Source organism: Oryx dammah, unplaced genomic scaffold (assembly GCF_014754425.2).
Source record: "Oryx dammah isolate SB20612 unplaced genomic scaffold, SCBI_Odam_1.1 HiC_scaffold_12, whole genome shotgun sequence".
NCBI classification, from domain to species: Eukaryota; Metazoa; Chordata; class Mammalia; order Artiodactyla; family Bovidae; genus Oryx; species Oryx dammah.
Window position 1 is genome coordinate 18,342,071 of NW_024070196.1, and position 22,614 is coordinate 18,364,684.

General features: G+C 38.4%; 1 protein-coding gene across 11 annotated transcripts in view; it reads left to right on the forward strand.

Moving 5' to 3' along the window:
• ELF2 (E74 like ETS transcription factor 2) overlaps positions 1 to 22,614 on the forward strand; it is a 99,272-nt gene that overhangs the window by 59,178 nt on the left and 17,480 nt on the right. For 2 of the 11 annotated variants that reach the window (XM_040250489.1, XM_040250490.1), the window contains exon 1: positions 16,857 to 20,148. The exons of 7 other annotated variants lie outside the window; for them this stretch is intronic. In XM_040250489.1, coding sequence (XP_040106423.1) covers positions 20,091 to 20,148 — 58 coding nt within the window. In that variant the 5' untranslated portion in view covers positions 16,857 to 20,090. Of the gene's footprint in view, positions 1 to 16,856; positions 20,149 to 22,614 lie in introns of those variants that run through there. 2 more of the 11 variants (XM_040250492.1, XM_040250491.1) reach the window with 2 other exon arrangements.

Genomic DNA, 22,614 nt, shown 5'->3' on the forward strand with positions numbered 1-22,614 from the left:
TTAAATTCAGCATTTGGTTGTAACTGTTTGATTTCCTTTTACTTTTTAAATCACCCAAAATATATATCTTACTTAAAAGGAATGAACAATTAAAATTTTTTAATTTGATGAAAATACTTTTCATATGTTTTCTGTTTTCTGAGTCATGATAATAAGTAGTTATCCTCCAGGAGTTTTTTAAGAATATATTTGAACAAAATGAATTATTCGTTAGCTAGAATTTAGAGATTTTCTTATGACTACATGAGCTTACAAAAGGTAAATCTAGAAAGTTTTACATCGAAAAGAAAAGAGGTCTCTCAAGCAGTTAGCAAAAAAGGAGTTCTTATTATGCATGTTGTTTGATGTGACTTTTAGGAGAATCTGAATCCTGTTTTTGTTTTGTTTTTCCTACCTTTTTTTCCTTCAACTTAATCCTCATAAAATAAAGACTTAGAATAATAACTTAAAATGCAAAATTGTTTTGAAGAGGGAACCAAGGATTTGGTTGAAGAGGAGAAAGAACTCAAATAGCACAGTTAGCATCTATTTGGATTTACAGCAGTAAGCTTTAGCCATTTGGTTTGGAAAAAACAAGGCTGGCAGAATAGCATTTGTTTTTAATTTGATTGCTGCATTACATGCCTACTTAGGAGACCCTTAGAAGTTCCAGTTATCTTCTTGAGATAAGACACTGATTATTATGTCTAGGCTTCATCTACAGGCAATATTCTGGGAAGAAAGGCCTTCACACACAAAAAAAGAAAGAACTTTTGGTAAACCTCATCCTTGGGAATAAAAGTAAGGGGCATTCAGTTTACCCTCTCACAAAGGGAGTCAGGAACTATAAAGACCACTATTATAAGATAATATAACCCTGTGTTTAATTTTGTTGTTACCTTTCATTTTTCAGTAGAATTAGTAGCAAACCCTTCAACAAAAAGAATCCATAAATACATGTTTTTGGTGGCTTCAAGAAATGGGGATGCCAATAAAAAACTAGTTAATTCTGCAAGTAATCTAAAGGGAAACAGAATCCCCAAAGATCGAATAATTGAAAGGGGAAGAAAGCAAACTGAATTTCCTTTGAAGGAAAGAAAAGAACTGAGGAGTTGCCTTGGCTTTGAGACCATTTGTGGGGTTATTCAAGACTGCCTGTACTGGATGTAAGCACTTTTTCTTATGTGGGCTAGAATAAGAAATATAGCCTTGACTGACTATAAAGGAACTTACCTCTATTAGGGAAAATATATATTTAGAAAAATAGCTCTTTATAATGTAAAGAGTATTGTGAGGAGGAGACAGCCATTAGCTCCTGTGATGGAAAGTTCATAGTTTAGCTGAACTTGGGAAGATAACCCTCATTTGAGAAGTGTTAAAAACACAGTGACAGTCGTTAAAGCACACACAGTACGGAAGACTTTACTCAAGACTTGTGGCTGGGCATTGTGAGAAGTCGTCATCATACCCTTTCCTCCCTTAACCTCCTAGTCCATTACCAGATCACATCAGTTTCACCACCAAAATATATCATAAATCTAACAATTTCTTTCCAACTTTATTGCTACTAGCCTAGTCCAACCTGTAGTTATTTTTTATATGAGCTATTGTGATGACCTTTGGTCTTCCAGTAGATCTTATTTCCATTCCTGCCCCCAACCCCAATCAATTCATTCATGTTGATTTAAAAAATATATTTATAAATTGAAATGTGATATTCCCTTCCTGAAAAACCTTTTAGTGGGTTCTGACTGCACTTAGGATAAATTTCAGGTTTATTTATTTGTTTACTTGGCTGTGTCAGGTCTTAGTTGCACCACTTGGGATCTTCCTTGCATCATGTGAGACCTTTTCTGGTGGTGTACAGATGCTGGACTCTGTAATTGTGGCTCTTGGGCTCAGTAGTTGAGGCAGTTGGGCTTCGTTGTTCTGGGGCCTGTGGGATCTTAATTCGCCTACCAGGTATCGAATCCATGTTCCCTGCATTGCAAGGTGGATTCTTAACCACTGGACCACCAGGGAAATCCCAGTATTCAGGACTTTTAACATGGCCTTCAAGACACAGAATAGTTTGTCTCCTCTTATCCATCTAGAAACAATAACAACAATAATAGCAACAAAAAACAAAACTCTTAACATTAATATATTTTTACTGTATTGCCAGGAATAGTTCTTAGGGCTTTATATAATAATAGATTTAATACTTTTAGCAACCCTAGGCTGAATAACCTCTCTAAAGCTAGACAGCTATTTAAGTGGTGGAACAAGAACTTAAAGTCCTGATAAGTCAGATGGTAAGTTAGCTAGGGCTCCAGGGCCCAAGCTCATAAGCATTACACTCTGATGAATTACCCAGTACCCTCCACCCTAGGAAGATAAATCAAGCTTTATCTTCCTAGGGTGCTCACACATGCTGCTCTCTTTCTGGAACACATTACTTTGCATTTTTTAGCTTTTAATTCCTGGTCATCTTACAGATATAGTTTGAAAGTCACTTTCTCAGAGAGAGGACCTTTAGCTGATACTCTTCAGTCTCAGCTGTGACGGTTCTGCTATTTTGTCGGAGACTCCCATTCCTTTTTTCTTTTTTGATTAGCACCTACAGAACTTATGATACAATAAACTCCCATGATAAAGTAGTAAGTCATTCTAAAAAATTCACATCACAAACGTGATTCGAAATATGACATTGTGTGAATTTAATAAAATGACCGGAGTCAGTCTGTGTGGATGAGGAAATGTGTGTGTGGAATTCAGAATAAGGTATCCAAATCAGTCTAAGGTCAGACTTAGGTGGTTTGGTGCCACCTGCTGGTATCTGTGTTCTCCAGTGACTGCTGTTGGAGAATATAGAGTGCAAGATGGGCGCCACCTCCCAGTTAAAATTTATCTGAATTCATGAAGTTTACTTTATTATATTTATTGTTTAATCTTTTCACTCCATGCTTCATAAAGCCAGAGACCATATCTGTTGTGTTTACTGGTATTGCTCAAAGCCAGGCACCAAGTGGGTTTTGAGTAACATATATTGGTTGATTGAATGAATGAAGAAAACGTCATGAACCAGAACAGAATTTCAGAAATTTTGTATTTTATTTAGAAGCTGATAAGTAATGTAGTTTAAACTGATAAGTAATATAGTTTAATTAGGCTTCATAGATGTATATGGTTGAGAGAAATGAGCCTAGAAAGATAGAGTGGAACCAGATTTTGGTGGCCTTTAAATAAAATAGGAGCTGTGTGAAACATGATCTGAAGAAGATGAGAAGTGAAAAGAACATTTATTTTAAGTAACTAGAGCATACTAAAATAATAGAAATAGAAAGTATGGCTTCCAAAGTACTAAGTTGGGGGGTAGGTTAGGGAATAAATTAAAATTTTAACCAATCTAACAAAAAAGCAACAGAAGAGGGGGAGGAAAAAACTATGGAAATGCAAATCATAAATCCAGACAGTAGAAATAGTCCAAAACATCAATTATATTAAAATTACCAATTGTGATCTTAACATGAGTCTGCTATTTTTAACAGATACACAAAACAAAATTAAATAAAAACAATGGAAAAACATGTTTATCAGAGAAATACTAACCAAATAAAGCTAATGTACTAAAATAGAATTCAGGGTACAAATTAATTGGGCCAAAGGCTCTTCAGACTGCCAAGAGGAACAGTCCAGAAAATATAATCATCATAAACTTATATGTGTCTAACAACATAGCCTTATAATATCATTTAAAGTAAAAACGGTTGGGAATTACCTGGTGGTCCAGTGGTTAGGACTCCTTGCTTGCACTGCAGGAAGATCTACTAAGATACCACAAGCTGTGCAAGCTACCACCAAAAAATAAAGTAAAAACTTTAAGAATTGCAAGGCTAAGTCGATGTGTTTACAAAACTGGGATTTTAAAAACACCTCTGTCAAAACTGACAAATTAAGCAGACACAAAATTTAAAATGACATCAAAGAACTAAACCACAGGATTAACAAATTTGATAAACTAGACATATATAGAACATTGTACCTAACTAAATAAAATACAACCTTGTATATTTTTTTCCAGTTATGTTCAGGTCAGTTTTTAACTGTCATAGCAAAATCTCAACAATGTCTGGAAACATCAGTATCATTCAAAATACACTATTTCAAACTTCCCTGGTAGTCCAGTATTAAAGAATAGTGCAGGACACATGGGTTCAATCCCTGGTCCAGAAAGATCCCTCAAGCAGCAGAGCAACTAAGCCTGTGTACCACAACTCCCGAGCAACTTAACAACAACAACAAATAGATTTTAAAATTGCTTAGAAGGTTCATCAGGCTTGCTGTGATACCAGAACAATGAGACAAAAAGACCCCATTCACATAGTTTTAAAAATTTAATTAGGTACAGGTATATGCAATACCTGTATGAAAATAAGAACTTTACTTTATGGAGGGACATAACTAAATGAAGAGATACAACAACTTCCTTAAGAAACAATAGAAAAACAGACCAAACCGATTTTATTGGTTCCTTTAATCTTTAATCCATAAACACATGGAAAACTGGACATGGTAAAGCTGTTAATTTTTCTCCTTGGTTCAGTTCACTCGCTCAGTCATGTCCAACTCTTTGCCACCCCGTGAATCGCAGCACGCCAGGCCTCCCTGTCCATCACCAACTCCCAGAGTTCACCCAGACTCATGTCCATCGAGTCGGTGATGCCATCCAGCCATCTCATCCTCTGTCGTCCCCTTCTCCTCCTGCCCCCAATTCCTCCCAGCATCAGAGTCTTTTCCAGTGAGTCAGCTCTTCGCATGAGGTGGCCAAAGTACTGGAGTTTCAGCTTTAGCATCATTCCTTCCCAAGAAATCCCAGGGCTGATCTCCTTCAGAACGGACTGGTTGGATCTCCTTGCGGTCCAAGGGACTCTCAAGAGTCATGTATAAATTCAGTACAATTCAAGTCAAAATTCTAAGAGGACCTGTTTTTGGTGGAATTGACAAACTTGTAGATAGAGATCCAAAAGTAGTCTATACTGCAAAAGAACAAAATATGTGGTACTTACCCTCCTATTCATAAAATTATATAAAATTTTTGAATGTGATATTGGCCCACAGATAAGTAGTTGGGTAGAATAGAAGATTAGAGAGCCCAGAAACACAGTAAGCATGCATTTATGCCTGGTATATAATAGACTGGGCTTACAGAAAGGAAGAATTATTCAATAAATTATATTAGGACAGCTAGCTTTTTATAGAAAAGTAAAATATTAATAGATCTGTGTTTCATACTTTTATTTATTTTTTAATTGATTTGTTTATTCCTCTTTATCCCTTTTATTTATGTAAAAATCCAATTTTCCTCCCTCATAGCCATCAAATTTAATTTGATTAATGGGTATTTTTTAGTGTATTAACTGTATATATGGACATGAGTTTGAGTAAACTCAGGGAGATAATGATGGACAGAGAACCTGGCGTGCTATAGTCCATGGGGTCGCAAAGAGTTGGACATGGCTTAGTGACTGAACAACTGTATATATATCCTGTTGTATAAACTTAAAGTTTATAGAAATGGTATCATGTATGTTAGTCTGTTTTTTAGTAAGTCTGTTTTTACTGTTCTTAATACCCATTCATGTTGCTTTGTACGTATCCAGTCTGTTGTTTCTAACTGCTGCACAGTTCTCCCTGATAGACATCTGCCACATTTTATTCTCCTGTTTGTGGTTGTCTGTGGATCAGTTGGGAGCTTAATGGCCTAGGATAGTCTCAGCTGGGACAACTCAGCCCTCTTCTCTCTAATCTCCAATCATCTTCTTTTTTATTTCTTAAGATGTTGATCAAGCAACTCTAATATGCTAGAGAGTAGTTACATTAATTGGCATTTCTTGGTTTTCTTTTTGTAATGGATTTTCTCTTAAAATTTTTTTTAATTAGAAAAATTTTTAAATGAGGTGTAGTTAACTTATATATTGTGTGTCTCAGGTGTACAATAGTGATTCATAATCATTAAAGGTTATGCTATATTTATAGGTATTGTAAAATACTGGCTATGTTTCCTGTGCTTTATAACAGCTTATTTATTTTGTACATAGTAGTTTGTACCTCTTTTAGACCCTTACTCCTATTTTGCCCCTCCCCCTCTCCATTCTCCCCTGGTATATTTTCTGTATCTCTAAGTCTGTTTATTTTTGTTATAATAACTAGTTTAATTATTTTGCATTTCTTATATAAGTGATATACAGTATTTGTCTTTCTCTGACTTATTTCACCAAGCATAATAACATTCCAAGTCCATCCATGTTGTTGCAAATGGGAAAATTTCATTCCTTTTTTGTGGCTGAGTATGGCACCCCACTCCAGTACTCTTGCCTGGAAAATCCCATGGACGGTGGAGCCTGGTGGGCTGCCGTCTGTGGGGTCGCACAGAGTTGGACACGACTGAAGCGACTTGGCAGTAGCAACAGTATTCCTGTATATATATATATGTGTGTGTGTGTGTGTGTATGTGTGTGTGTGTCTGTCTGTCTGTCTGTCTCCATAAACACACCGCATCTTCTTTATCCATTCATAGGTTGATTGATACTTTGAGTGTTTTGTATCTTCTCTGTTGTAAATAATGCTGCTGTGAACAGTGGGGAGCATGTATCTTTTTGAATTAATGCTTTTGTCTTCTTTGAATATATACCCAGGAGTGAAATTGCTGGATCATGTGGTAGTTCTAGTTTTAGTTTTTTGAGGAACCTCCATAGTGTTTTCCACAGTGGCTGTACCAATTTACATTCTCATTCACATTCCTGTTTTCTTCCTAAATCTTGAGAGTGTATCTGAAGCTTCAGCCTGAAGTTTAGTGTTTGTTGTAGGTTTTAGTATATAATATATATCAGGTTAAGGAATTTCCATGTAGGACATTGGTTTTGCTTTTGTGTTAGTTATTCATGGAATCCTATCAGGTGCTTATTCAGCATTCTTTGATAAGTTATGATTTTTCTTCATTAATATGATCAGTTAATTGAAGAATTCTTAGGCATTGAACTCTCCTTGCATTTGAGGATACATCATTTTGCTCTTGTTTTACTGTTAGTTAAGGGCCTGGGAATGGCACCCCACCCCAGTACTCTTGCCTGGAAAATCCAATGGATGGAGGAGCCTGGTGGGCTGCAGTCCATGGGGTCGCTAAGGGTCGGACACGACTGAGCGACTTCACTTTCACTTTTCACTTTCCTGCATTGGAGAAGGAAATGGCAACCCACTCCAGTATTCTTGCCTGGAGAATCCCAGGAATGGGGGAGCCTGGTGGGCTGCCGTCTATGGGGTCGCACAGAGGCGGACACAACTGAAGTGACTTAGCAAGGGCCTTTCATAAGTAGTATGGAACTATAATTTCTTGTATTATTTTTATCTAATTTTGGAATCAAGATCACACTAGGCTCATAAAATAATCTAGGTTGCTTTCACTTTTAAAATTTTTCTGCTATAAGATAAGAATTAATTTAAAATTTTGCTGGAATTTTCTTAAAAGGACATTTAAGCCTGTCATTTTTTTTTGTTTTTGTAAAGGAGGTTTAAGACTACATTTTCTTTGCTGCTTATTATTCTATTCAGTTTTTTTCCTTATACAACTTACACAGTTTCTTTATATAGTTCATTCAGATTTCAACTTTGTTAGTGTGTAATTAATGTTCATAATCCTGATTTATTATTTTTGTGTGTATTATATGTATGGTTATTTCTCCCTTTTTGTTCTTGTATTATATTTGTACCTTCTTTTCTTGGTAACTCTTGCAAAGGTCTATCTGTTTTATTAACCTTTCCAAAACCAATTCTTGATTTTGTGAGTCTTTTGTATTTTTAAAAATTATTGCTCTCTATTTCATTTTTCCTGCTTTTTATTATTTTCTTTTTTCTTTTTTCCTGTCTTTATCGCTGAATGTTTAGCTTATTTATTTTTAAATCTTTTCATTTCCTGGTATCTAAGTACTGTTTTAGCTGTGTTGCATATAGTTTCATATGTTTTATTTTTATTGTAATTAATTTCTAAATATTTCTTAACTACTTTATGATTTCCCTTTTATTCTATGGGCTATTTACACTGTAAGTGATAGCACACATTAGTTTGACTGTATCAAAACTTAAAATTTTTGTAGGACAGAGGATACCATAGACCAACTAAAGTCAAACAGCAGGCTGGGAGAAGATATTTGGAACACCTGTCTGAATTATTATTATCCAGTATACACTAGATAATTAGTGTTATTTCACTAGATGTTAACATTCTACACATAAGTAAGACAGAAAGTGTCATAGAAAGATGACAAAGGATATGAATAGAAAATTCATAGGAGAAATGTTAATGGGCAGTAAGTATATGAAAAAATGTTTATTCTCAGTACTTACTGAAAAGTGAAAGTGAAGTCGCTCAGTCATGTCCGACTCTTTTCGATCCCATGGGCAGTAGCCTGCACCAGGCTCCTCTGTCCATGGGATTTTCTAGGCAAGAGTATTGGAGTGGGTTGCCATTTCCTTCTCCAGGGAATCTTCCCCACCCAGGGATCGAACCCAGGTCTCCCGCATTGTAGACAGACGCTTTACCATCTGAGCCACCAGGGAAGTCCTTATTAGGTATATGCAAATTAATACAGCAATGAAAATTTTCCCGCCATCCAGCAGATGGCAAACATTTAAAAAGTCTGATTATATTTTGTATTGACAAGAATGGAAGAGAAATGGGAACTCTGACACATTACTAGCAGTATTTTAGACTTAAACTGCTACTTTGGAAAAAGTAACAAATGAATTAAAAATGCACTTATTCTTTGACCTAAAAATTCTCTCTGTGGGTATGTACTATGGAGAGACTGTAGCATGCTTGCTTAAGAAAACATAGATAAGATTCTTTTTTTGCAGCATTGTTTATAAAATAAAAAATGGAAACAACTTTATTTGCCTATCAGTAGATAATTTTTTAACAAAATGGGGTATTTTTATGCCCTGGGATAATTTGAAGTATGTAAAAAGCATAGCTATATCTACTTATAACAACATGGATAGAATGTAAATCTTGAATGAAAAAAGCAAATTTTAGAATGGCATATGTAGTATAATGTCACTTATGTACACAAAGCATGTAAAATAATACTTTATGTCATGCTGTGATATATGCACACACATGTGAACACATAAAAGTATACAAAATACGCTGGAAGAATATACACAGAAACTCATGGAGAGATAGAATGCTGAATGAAGACTGGGGATATTCTCAAAGGTGTTATTATCTTCATTTGTAATGTACTGTTTCTTAGGGAGAAACAACACTTTCAAGTATAAATAACAAAATTATAACAGTTGTTTGTTCTGGATGGGAGGGCCATGAACTGTTTGTTTATATATATTTATATATATATATATATGTTTTTTGGTAATTTCACATACATTTTAAAATTTCCTCAAAAATTATATGACTTTCTTTTCTAAATTTTCTTTTCCTGGAGGATAATTGCTTTACAATATTGTGTCAGCTTCTGCCACACACAGGCTTGAATCAGCCACAGGAATACACAGATTCCCTCCCTCCTGAACCCTCCCCTTCTCCTCCGCACCTCACCCCTCTAGGTTGCCACGGAGCCCTGGCGGAGCTCCCTGTGTCGCGCAGCAAATGCCCACTTGCTCTCTCTTACACATGGTAGTGTGCATGCTTCCTTGCTATTTTCTCAATTCACCCCACCCTCACATTCCCTCACTGTGTCCGCAAGTCTGTTCTCTATGTCTGTGTCTTCCATACGGATGCGTTAATATATGGTATTGTCTCTCTGACTTACTTCACTCTAGTAGACTCTAGGTCCATCCACCTCATTAGGACTGACTCAAATGTGTTCTTTTTTTATAGTTAAATAATACTTCATTGTATATATGTACTTCAATTCCTGTATCCGTTCATCTGTCGATGGACCTCTAGTTTGCTTAAGAGATGACTTTTTAAACTAGGAACACAGACAGATGACTCAAGATTTCTAGCCTGGGATGATGTAATGTTATTATTGATAGAGGAAACAAAGGAGATTTGCAGGTAAAAGACCTTTAGATACCACTGGGTTATCCAAACAAAGACATTTACCATACAACTGGAAATTAGAACTTAGACCTAAAAAAAAAATTAAGTCAAGCCTAGAGATGCTCATTTTTGAGTTAGTTCAGAAATAATATTGAAAGTCATGGTGGTGCATGGATATTAACTGTCATTCTTCAGAGAGTGGAGAATGAAGAGAGAAGCTGGCTAAGGTTTATGCTTTGGAAGAACAGTCACATTTGAGGGTTGTGCAGATGTAGGCTAAGTCAACTGAGAAAAATAGGAAAAAAACACGGTCAGACAGTCTCTTATTGTGAAAGTCATATGAAGGGAAGAAGGTTAATAATGGATAGTCAAAAATGTCATTTGTTTGAAGAGGTAGAGTCAGGTGAAAACTAAGAGGAGGTCCTTGGGCTTGCTTGGCAGTTAAAAGCTTGAAGGGACTTGTGAAGAACTTTTCAGTGGGCAGGTGCAGACGATATATTGTAATAGGAGAAGAAATTAGTTAATTTGAATATTCCTTTTAGAATCAAAATAGAATTTGACTTACAGTTGCAGTATATTTTAGTTAAGAACTCCACTGTAAATATTCTCATAAATATGCCAAACAGGAATCATTCATAGCCCTTGTACTTTTATAGGAATTGAAAACAATTTCTAGAGTATTCAAGATACATTCCTTAATGATAATAAAGAACCCAAGTCCTTGAAATCAGTTGTTAAATGTTATTTAAAATAGATGATTAACCATTTTAACTCACCTTGTATGGTGTCATACACATAAGGCTACTTAATAAATGCTTTTGGAAGACAATTATTTGTCTAACATCCATTAGAAAAGACCAGCTACAAGAATCAGTTGATGTGTTGTTCTAGGAGTGGCTGCTAAGGATTAGAAAGTTTTTTGCTTAGTATAAACCGTAAAGTGAAGAATCAGCAGGCTCAAAGAGAGTTTGGCCCAGGGATAGCTTAAGTAAAATGCAGAAAACATGAATAAAACTAAGCTAGATTATCAGTTTCAAAAATGGTACATTCTGGATCCTTACTCATCATAGGTTTTTATGGTCCATAAATGCATATGTGGAGAAAATTTTATGATAAAATAACTTATGGGAATCATAGACCTCCTTGAGAATCTGAATAGTCATAGTTCTTTTCTTCAGAAAAAAATGCTATTTTTTGCTAACAAAACATTTTGCTAACAATTTTTCCTTTATGAACCCCCTATCAAAAATTCATACCTTACGAAGGCTTTTATACATGTAAATGTAGGATGTACTCATTACTACTCTAATTTCATATATAGGCAATTTTGTATATCACACTTGTCTAAGAATTTCACCCTTGGTAGAGGTTCTGTGTGAACTGAGAAGGCTTAATTTTTTTCTTTTTTTTGTTACCTGATTCATTGCTACCAGATGTAGTATAGGCGCCTACAACAGAAAGTGTTGTACAGAGTGCCTACAATACTTACTTGCTCAAAGTAAGTGCTGGTTAATTATTTGTTGAATAAATGAATGGGTATGTGAATATAATGTGGGTTCAAACATCTTCATTTTAATAATATTTTATAAAACCTAACTATAATATTAAATGAAATGTATCAGTATAATAAATAAAAATAGAGAATTAACCACAGTAGTTTAAAAACATATGAAATAGTCTATCTTTTCTCTTTGTAAATCTACAGACTTGCACACCTGTATGTATTTGTCTGTCTCCCAGTATTGATGAACTGAGCTTTACTTAATGATCCTAAATCTCTTGATTCCAGCTTGTTGTCCTGATAGATATATTTTTCTTAAACCTTAGTTTTCATGACCCCTTTTTTCCCTGCTAAACATGCCCAACACACCATACCCCAGCTTTGAGTTTCATTGTTAGTTTGGCTGTATCAGAAAAACTTAGACTGACCCCCTCTTATTGTCCTCCCACCATTCACTGCTCAAAATTTTTTTTCAATTTTTTTTCAATTTCTCAGGAACACTCTTAACCATTGCTCCAGCTTTGACATTAAAAAGTAAAACATTAATACTTTATAATTTATAAAATGGTAAAATGGGTTTAACTTCTCATCCATTTTGTAACTTCTTTATAGAAGATTATTTTGTAGAATTTTTAACCTCGAAATCATAAGCTACCATGTGATTTTGGTTAAATTATTTAACTTCTTGGGGCTTCAGTTTCCTGATGTGTAAAATAGGGCATTGGATAAAGCTGGTGTTTCTCAAATAACCCTACCATTGGTGGTTACAGAGTTACTATCACTAAAATAGGAAGTTTTTATCCTTCTCCAAAATTATAGGATGTTAAAGTATATGACATTAAATGGATAAAATGTCTCTTTCATTTGATTCCTACCTGTAATTTTTTTAAAGCCTGTTGCCCTTGGTACTTGTATCTAATAGAGCACACAGTTACATATTTGGTTTTAAAGTGTAATATATTTGATTCATGGAAGTCAGGAAAAGAGATCATGATGTTCAGTTCAGGTCCTTAATTTTTTCAAAATCTCTGGGTGGTGTGGTCTCTAGGCATCTTTTCAACCATAACATTTTATGATTCTCTTTTCTAGATAAAAAATACAAAGGAAATAGCCAGAATAAGCTAAAAACATTAAAATCGGTATGGTATAAGACACAATTGTATGTTTACATACCTCTAAAGAATTTGTACCATCTTGGTTATTCCAGGACCATAAAATCATTCAAATACCCAAGGGTATCTAATTATTTTCAGTTATATTAGACCTGGATTCCTAGGTAGCTCAGTGGTTTAAAAAAAAAAAATCTGCTTGCCAGTGCCGGAGCTTCAGGGGATGTGGGTTTGATCCCTCCGAGAGGAAGATCCCCTGGAGGAGGACGTGGCAACCTACTTCAGTATTCTTGCTGGGAAAATTCTATGGGCAGATTAGCCTGGTGGGCTACAGTCCATGGCATCACAAATAGTCGGACAAGACTGAGTACACATACATTCATTTGTTCATTCATTCATATTAGACTTTAATGGTAATGATTATATTTTGATGACTTACTTATTTTTAAAATGGAGAGGCTGGAGGATGAAAGAATTGATGTTCAGACTATACAGACAGACATGGAAAGAACTGCTCAGGACTCTGTAGTTGCAAGTTACAGGTCATTTTTAAACTTTTCCCTTCTTTCTTTAAGCCGTAAAATGTGACAAGTTGGGAGTTTAAACTGCTTCTTTTCTGTGTTAACTATCTTTTGCTGATTAACAAATCATCCCAAATTTAGCAGTTTAAAACAATAAACATTATATTATCTAGTTTTTGAGATTAAGGATTAGAGATTGACTTACCTGCATGGTTCCTAACTCAGGATCTTTCATGAACATGGAATCACCTGAGGGCTTGCTTAGGGCTGGAGGGTTTGTGTCCTAGAAAGTTCAGTCACAGAACCGTTGGCAGGATGCCATTGTTCCTTGTCTAATGGGCCGCTCCACAGAGATGCTTCCTCAGATTGACCCAAAAGCAAGAGATCAAGCACTTTCTAAAGTCACGTATGGTCACTTCAACTCTGTTCTGTTTGTTAGAAGTGAGCCATTAAGTTCAGCCTACACTCAAAGAGAAAGAGGGAAATTATATTCTACCTCTTGAAGGAAGGAATATTAAGGAATTTTCAGAAAAGTAGGTACTAAATGCATCATAATGGATAAACAAGCCTTGTTACTTTGGAGCTTGAGGAAGTGTTTGCCGTGTGGGGCCACCCAAAAGGGAGGGTCATGGTGGAGAGGTCTGACAGAATGTGGTCCACTGGACAAGGGAATGGCAAACCACTTCAGTATTCTTGCCTTGAGAGCCCCATGAACAGTATGAAAAGCCAAAATGATAGGATACTGAAAGGGGAACTCCCCAGGTCGATAGGTACCCAATATGCTACTGGAGATCAGTTGGAGAAATAACTCCAGAAAGAATGAAGGGATGGAGCCAAAGCAAAAACAATACCCAGCTGTGGATGTGACTGGTGATAGAAGCAAGGTCCGATGCTGTAAAGAGCAATATTGCATAGGAACCTGGAATGTCAGGTCCATGAATCAAGGCAGATTGGAAGTGGTCAGACAGGAGATGGCAAGAGTGAACATCGACATTCTAGGAATCAGCGAACTAAAATGGACTGGAATGGGTGAATTTAACTCAGATGACCATTATATCTACTATTGCGGGCAGGAATCCCTTAGAAGAAATGGAGGTAGCCATCATGGTCAACAAGAGTCCAAAATGCAGTACTTGGATGCAATCTCAAAAATGATAGAATGATTTCTTGTTTGTTTCCAAGGCAAACCATTCAATATCACGGTAATCCAAGCCTATGCCCCAACCAGTAATGCTGAAGAAGCTGAAGTTGAATGTTTCTATGAAGACCTACAAGGCCTTTTAGAACTAACACCCAAAAAAGATGTCCTTTTCATTATAGCGGACTGGAATGCAAAAGTAGGAAGTCAAGAAACACCTGGAGTAACAGGCAAATTTGGCCTTGGAATACAGAATGAAGCAGGGCAAAGGCTAATAGAGTTTTGCCAAGAAAATGCACTGGTCATAGCAAACACCCTCTTCCAGCAACACAAGAGAAGACTACACATGGACATCACCAGATGGTCAACACTGAAATCAGATTGATTATATTCTTTGCAGCCAAAGATGGAGAAGCTCTATACAATCAGCAAAAACAAGACTCCTCCGGAGCTGACTGTGGCTCAGATCATTAACTCCTTATTGCCAAATTCAGACTTAAATTGAAGAAAGTGCGGAAAACCACTAGACCAGGTCTGACCTAAATCAAATCCCTTATGAGTATACAGTGGAAATGAGAGATAAATTTAAGGGACTAGATCTGATAGAGTACCTGATGAACTATGGACGAAGGTTCGTGCCATTGTACAGGAGACAGGGATCAAGACCATCCCCATGGAAAAGAAATGTGAAAAAGCAAAATGGCTGTCTGAGGAGGCCTTACAAACAGCTGTGAACAGAAGAGAAGTGAAAAGCAAAGGAGAAAAGGAAAGATACAAGCATCTGAATGCAGAGTTCCAAAGAATAACAAGGAGAGATAAGAAGGCCTTTCTCAGCGATCAATGCGAAGAAATAGAGGGAAACAACAGAATGGGAAAGACTAGAGATCTCTTCAAAAAAAAATTAGAGCTACCAAGGGAACATTTCATGCAAAGATAGGCTCAATAAAGGACAGAAATGGTATGGACCTAAGAGAAGCAGAAGATATTAAGACGAGGTGGCAAGAATACACAGAAGAACTGTACAAAAAAGATCTTCACGACCTGGATAATCATGATGGTGTGATCACTCACCAAGAGCCTGTCATCCTGGAATGTGAAGTCAAGTGGGCCTTAGAAAACATCACTACGAACAAAGCTAGTGGAGGTGATGGAATTCCAGTGGAGCTATTTCCAATCCTGAAAGATGATGCTGTGAAAGTGCTGCACTCAATGTGCCAGCAAATTTGGAAAACTCTGCAGTGGCCACAGGACTGGAAAAGGTCAGTTTTCATTCCAATCCCAAAGAAAGGCAATGCCAAAAGATGTTCAAACTACCACACAATTATACTCATCTCACACGCTAGTAAAGTAATGCTCAAAATTCTCTAAGCTAGGCTTTAGCAGTACATGAACTGTGAGGTTCCAGATGTTCAAGCTGGTTTAGAAAAGGCAGAAGAAACAGAGATCAAATTGCCAACATCCGCTGGATCATCAAAAAAGGAAGGGAGTTCCAGAAACACATCTATTTCTGCTTTATTGACTATGCCAAAGCCTTTGATTGTGTGGATCACAATAAACTGTGGAAAATTCCAAAAGAGATGGGAATACCAGACCACCTGACCTGCCTCCTGAGAAACTTGTATGCAGGTCAGGGAGCAACAGTTAGAACTGGACATGGAACCACAGACTGGTTCCAAATAGGAAAAGGAGAACATCAAGGCTGTATATTGTCACCCTGCTTATTTAACTTATATGCAGAGTACATCATGAGAAACTCTGGGCTGGAAGGAGCACAAGCTGGACTCAACATTGCCAGGAGAAATATCAGTCACCTCAGATATGCAGATGACACCACCCTTATGGCAGAAAATGAGGAGGAACTAAAAAGCCTCTTGATGAAAGTGAAAGAGGAGAGTGAAAAAGTTGGCTTAAAGCTTGGCATTCAGAAAACGAAGATCATGGCATCCAGTCCCATCACTTCATGGGAAATAGATGGGGAAACAGTGGAAACAGTGTCAGACTTTATTTTTTTGGGCTCCAAAATCACTGCAGATGATGATTGCAGCCATGAAATTAAAAGCCTCTTACTCCTTGGAAGGAAAGTTGTGACCAACCTAGATAGCATATTGACAAGCAGAGATATTACTTTGCCAACAAAGGTCCATCTAGTCAAGGCTATGTTTTTTCCAGTGGTCATGTATGGATGTGAGAGTTGGACTGTGAAGAAAGCTCAGTGCTGAAGAATTAATGCTTTTCAACTGTGGTGTTAGAGAAGACTCTTGAGAGTCCCTTGGACTGCAAGGAGATCCAACCAGTCCATCCTAAAGGAGATGTGTCTTGGGTGTTCATTGGAAGGAATGATGCTGAAGCTGAAACTCCAATACTTTGTCCACCTGATGTGAAGAGTTGACTCATTTGAAAAAGCCCTGATGCTGGGAGGGATTGGGGGCAGGAGACGAAGGGGATGACAGAGGATGAAATGGCTGGATGGCATCACTGACTCAATGGACGTGAGTGTGAGTGAACTCCAGGAGTTGGTGATGGACAGGGAGGCTTGGCGTGCTGCAGTTCACGGGATCGGGAAGAGTCAGACACGACTGAGCGACTGAACTGAACTGAACTGACGTGTTTGAGAGTAAAGGCTCTGGAGTTAAGAGTTCTTGGGTTCAAATCCTGGCTCTGCTTCTGTTGAACATCATGACCTTGCTCAACATTACTCATCTAAAAATGAGCACAGTGGTAATGTCTGTTAGAGAAATGTAAAGCAGAATAAGTGAAAAAACTGAAGGTAAAGCACTTACCCTGGTGGCTTTGATTTTAGTAAAAGTTATTATTTACCTTTTTTCCCTACTAGATCATAGCAATACTTTGATACAGAGGATGTCATTCTGCAATGTTACGAGCAGGATATGAATTTGCTGTAAAGTTTCTATCATGCTAACCTAACTATTCTTACTCAATTTTTAAAATGCTGCTTATGAATACCTACTTAATCTTTAAGACTTCAGAAATGCAGATGTATGTATGTGAATGTTATATATACACACATATATGCATTATATACACATATTTTCACAGTCTGCATGGCTTGAGTGATATTGTGTGGAAGAAGTGCATTATATTTTAGTCCTGCCACATTTATATTTTAACATTTTACCATGTTAAAAGTTCTTTGAACATGTTTTTAATAAAACAATCCATTGAATTTCTTGGTTATTTCCTCAAGCTAGGCCCTGGAAATGAAATTTCTAGATCAGTATATATTTACCTCTTTAAGACTCTTGATATCTGACAGTCATTGCTTTCTTGAAAATGTGTACCAGTTTATATTTCCAGCAGCTATAATTTCTAAAATAGTAAAGTGGATTTTAACTTTTCATCCATTTTGTAACTTTGTCTCATCTTGCTTGTTATTCCTATTATATTGATGGCTTTTGAAAGCCTGGTTATAGGACCAAAACAGAATTGCATTAAACTCTAGGGAATTATGTTTCTATAAGACCTTTACATATATAGGAATATTTTCTAGCCTTTCTACATAATTTGTATTAATATTTCATAAATATTATATATATTTATATATTAACTGTGAAGTATCATGCAGAAATAGACACAGCTTCTGTTCCCTTGGAAGTTAAAATATAAGGCAGATATGGGTCTGTATATTTACGATTCTGTTGTTGTTTAGTAGCTGCATCATGTCTGACTCTTTTATGACCCCATAGACTAGGCCACCAGGCGCCTCTGTCCATGGAATTTCCCAGGCAAGAATACTGGAATGGGTTTCCATTTCCCTCTCCCAGGGATCTTCCCTACCTAGGGATCAAACCCACATCTCCTGCATTGGCAGGCAGATAATTACTGAGCCACTAGGGAATCCCCTTAATTAAGATATAGCCAGAGTAAAATACACAGACACACACTGTACCTCAAGAAGCAAACAGTAAGATGAAAGTTACGTATGAGGCTTCAAAGTGGCTCCCACAGTGAGAAGATAATTTGTTTCCTTTTGAGCCAAGTCAGACTGTTGCCTCCAGAAAAAATAAACCTTTAGTTTACCTCATTCTCTTCCTTTCAAAACATATTAATATCTGTTGACTGACGAGTGGAAATTCGGGTTTGTTATCAATTTCAGTGTTCTAAAGCGAGAAATTAGCTCCTTCCTATTCCTCATCATCCTCTCATCTGGAAACTCTGTTTATGATACTGCCTGTAGATGGATGTCCTTATTTTAAATTAACTAGAAATTAAAAAAAATGAAAGCGACCAGTCATACAGTTTTTTGTCCAATAGGTGGCAAGTTTACCTAACTACAGGAAAGAAATCGCTGTTTGGTTTAAGGGAAGGTTGTACTTTGGAAATGGCAGATAGGTTCTTTATGGGGAGGCTGGGGATTATGGTGGTAGGACTAGGGGAAAGGTCCAAAGGAATCAATGAGTATTTAGAAGAAAAGAAAAAAGTCATGGACTGTGTAATCTACTCTGAAGTTGCACTGACATGTTGGGCAAATATTTGTAAAAGGACATTGTATTAGTACTACCACTGGAAAAAGTTTTTTCTGTAGTTATCAGCATAGTTCATTCAATCTAGATCATAAGAATTACACCTTGTTATTAAAAATAAGTAACAAAATTTTCTTTTGTTTATTCAGCAAATACTTTTTGAACACTTATTCCGGAGGGAGGCACTGTTTTATGTTTTGTGTAGAAACTGTAGGGCAACATTTTTTTTTTTTAAATATTATGAAACTCTGAGACCAAGGAAGCATTGTGTGTGTGTGTGTGTGTGTGTGTGTGTTTAATGAAGCTTCATCTAAGTCATTTTATAGGCTTGATTTCTTGTGTTGTAAATTTGTAATCACTAAGTGGCAATTTAGCTCCTGCGTCTACTATATTTTAATATGTCCGTTATTTGTAATAAGGTTAGTTTTATCAAAAAGATCTTTAAAAGTAGATGATGTGAAATACATTTTCTTAAGAATGAACCAAATATAAATATGAGGGTACATAAACTAAATGACTAGCAAACTTGGGGAGTATAATTTAATCTCTCAGAGGTTGGCATGTTCTGTTGTTTGTTAATAAACAGTTACCTAGAGTGCTAACACTTCTGCAGAGGGGAAAGGACAAAATCGGTCCCTGAGAGTATCTGGATGCTCCTTACTTTTTTCAAGGAAAGCTTTTATGTTTTCCGGGTATGACTTTTTTAAGTTGGTATTCTTGTTTTAAAACAAGTGCAGCCTTTCAAGTGAACGGGTTACATGTAGCATAAGCGTTGACACGGCCAAACAAGTTAAACAGCTACCTTTATTTACAGCTGCAGGACTAGGATTAGATCTCTTCCAGAAAGAAAATTTGATTAATGACTCTTTTCTAGAGTGGGGACAACTGCAGACTTTTCTTCCGCAGAGCGTGAAATGTGCCTCTTCCTGCCGAGGGGCCTCGTCCTAGCCGCGGCTCCCGGGGCGACTTCCAGCCTCAGGTGTCCCCTTCGGCTGCGGGCCGCGGCCGCTCTCCGGGGCGGGCGTCCGGGACTTCCTGTCTGGGCGCGGGGCGGAAGGATCGCGTTGCCAGCCGAGGCGGCCACCGCCGCCGCCGCCCCTGCCGTTAGGTGGTGGGGTTTCTCAGCCCGGCGGCGGGAGGCGGGCCGGCCTCGGCTTCCTGTCGGAGGACGCGCAAGGATCCGGGCGTCTGAGAGTGTGAGTGCGTGAGTGTGTGTCGGCCACACGGCGTGTGTCTCCGGCCGCGGGTTCCGCCTCCTCCCCTGCCGCCGCTGCTCACGGTGTAAGTCAATGTGAAGCAGCAGCTCCAGCCCCGGGATAAACATGGCGACGTCTCTGCATGAGGGACCCACGAACCAGCTGGATCTGCTCATCCGGGCTGGTAAGGACAGGGGAACTTTACTCCGGTGCATCAGTGTAGCAGGAGAGGGGGTGCACAGGAGGCGGGGTGGCTCCCCTGTAGCGGTCAGTGCAGGGGGGACCATGTCCATCAGTCACTGGGGCGGCCGGGGGAAAGGGGGGTAGTGAATGAAGTAATGGAGGCGACGAATCAGGAAGTGATCACCTTGGAGAGTAACCTGCTTCGAATCCGGCGCTGTCGCTTCAGGGTGGGTTTGTTGAGCAGCGGCGGCAGCTGCCGGGCGGAGCGCTGGCAGCGGGTGCCGGGGAATGGAACCGCAGTTAAGTTGGGGACTCGGGGGCGGACGAGTTGTGCGCTTCACCCCAGTTGCTGAGGAACCAGGAAGTGAGTGAGGCTGTTGTCTCCCGGCAGCGCCTGCCACGCTGTCTGACCCGAGAGGCCGCTACTGCCCGCGGTCGGGGGCGGCCGGCTTCTCGGGTGGACGCTCGCCACTCCCGCCCTGTCCTTCTTTCAGACTTGGTCCACAAATCCTCGACTTCCGCATGGACGAGGCAGCCCCGGGCCATGTCCGGTAGATCCGATACGCGCCAAAAAAAAAAAAAAAAAAAGACCAAAACCTCTGACCCTCGTCCTCACATCTCCACCTTGTGCGGTCTCAGGAGTAACGGTTCTGGAAAGGGTCACTTAATAACGTGGAGCGGCCCGGGGTGGTGTTTCTCTCAAGGGCCCGCCTCCCTTTCCTCGTTTAGTGGGCGGCAGTGGAGAAGTAGGTTTATTCCCCTTCCCTCGTGGGTTGTTTTTTTTTTTTTTAGGGGGGGGAATAGAAAAGACACGGAATGTATTTTGTACCCCTGCCCCGGAGCGTTGGGGCGTCAGGGAAGAACGTTTATTTTGGTAAACAGTGGGTGAAGGTGGGGCGGGCGGGAGGGAGTCTTGGCCCCAGGGAAGTCTCCGCAAGGAATTGCCCCCCTTTCCCCTCCCCCCCAAGCCTCCCACCTTAGCGGAAGCGCCCCGGAGAGGACAGAACGGACGGGATTGACAGGCCTCTGGTTCCAATCTGCTCGCTGAGTTGTTCCAAATAAGAACGTTGGTTTCTGGGGGCGGGACTTCGGGCCCGCACTGGGCCAATGAAGATTGGGCGGGAGTGAAGCTGACAATGTACGCATGGAATTGGAGGGAAGAGGAGTGTAAACACGGAAGTGGCCGCGGGGGTGGGGGATGTGCAGCGCCACTGCTGCAGCGGAAGGGCACGGACTTAAGTTACATAGAAAAAGCAGCTTTACTTAATAGCAGACAGCGCAGTGAGAGTCCTGAATAGGCGTAGCAGTGCTTGAGTACGATTTACTTAGTGTAGTGAACATAAATGTTCCTTTCCCTGGGTTTTGTTTCATATCGCCATCGATGGGAACTGGAAGATGGGAAATAGTCATCGAAGAGCATTGCTGGGAAAGGTCCTACCGTCTGTTTTCCATCCATTGTTTTTAGGTAGTGAAGTTAGTAGTTTGGTTGCGGAAACTGTTTCAATTCGATTGGGAGAAATCATAAATGTATATTTAACAGAACTTAATCTTTAAAATGTAACACTGCACAGCCCCAAAGAAAAATCACAGTGAGTAGTGATGAAAGCACATTTGACAGTTATTTTCTAATTAGAGCAAGATCATAAATATTAGTGAAAAAGGGGCAGAGTACAATGAAAACTTGGTCCCTTTGTGTAAGTTCAGTCTATTAATACTGTTTGAATTAAGGGTTGGAATTTTTGGCTTTATATTATTGGTACTAACAATACTTCTGTTCAGGTCAGTCATGTTGAGCGTGTACCTTTTCAGAAACGTTCTTAGTGGTTATGAGAACTTTAGGATAGTCCATGCAGTTAGAATTTTAAAAAATACTGTGAAGATAAGAGGGCTTAATTTTGCCAGGAGAAGATCCTTTTTATAAGCTTTTGGCATTATCAAAACCGAATGTGATCTGTAGATATTTTGCTAGGAGTGGATACATACAGGTAGTCTACAGTTTTAAAAATACAAAAGTTTTATCTTCTTTTGACCAGATTTTTTTTTTAAGTGAAATGCTGTTTTCCAGTTCTGCTGCATTTCACAAGTATATACAGATTTTACAAGTGAAGTTTGTGACAACAGTGTTCTGTGAAGAATACATTTTAATACAATTGTTTTCAAATATTCCCTCAGTCATGTTCATGTAATCTGAAATTCCCTTATAAACTCTGTTTTAGAAGGAAATTTGAGACAGGTTTGCTAGTTTATCCAAGGTTTATTCATTGAAAAAGTTGGGGAGGAAATGTGACCTGGAAAATGAAGAATCATGGATCTAAATTTTATTGCTGCCAGTTTACAATGATGTTGGGAGAGTAATGTTAAAAGGGTTTGTATTTGTAAATGGACATAATGATATTTTATTCCCTTGAGCGAAGTCATCAAGTGTTAGAATTATTCCTCACAAAGCTTTGCAGTATAATTGAGGAGA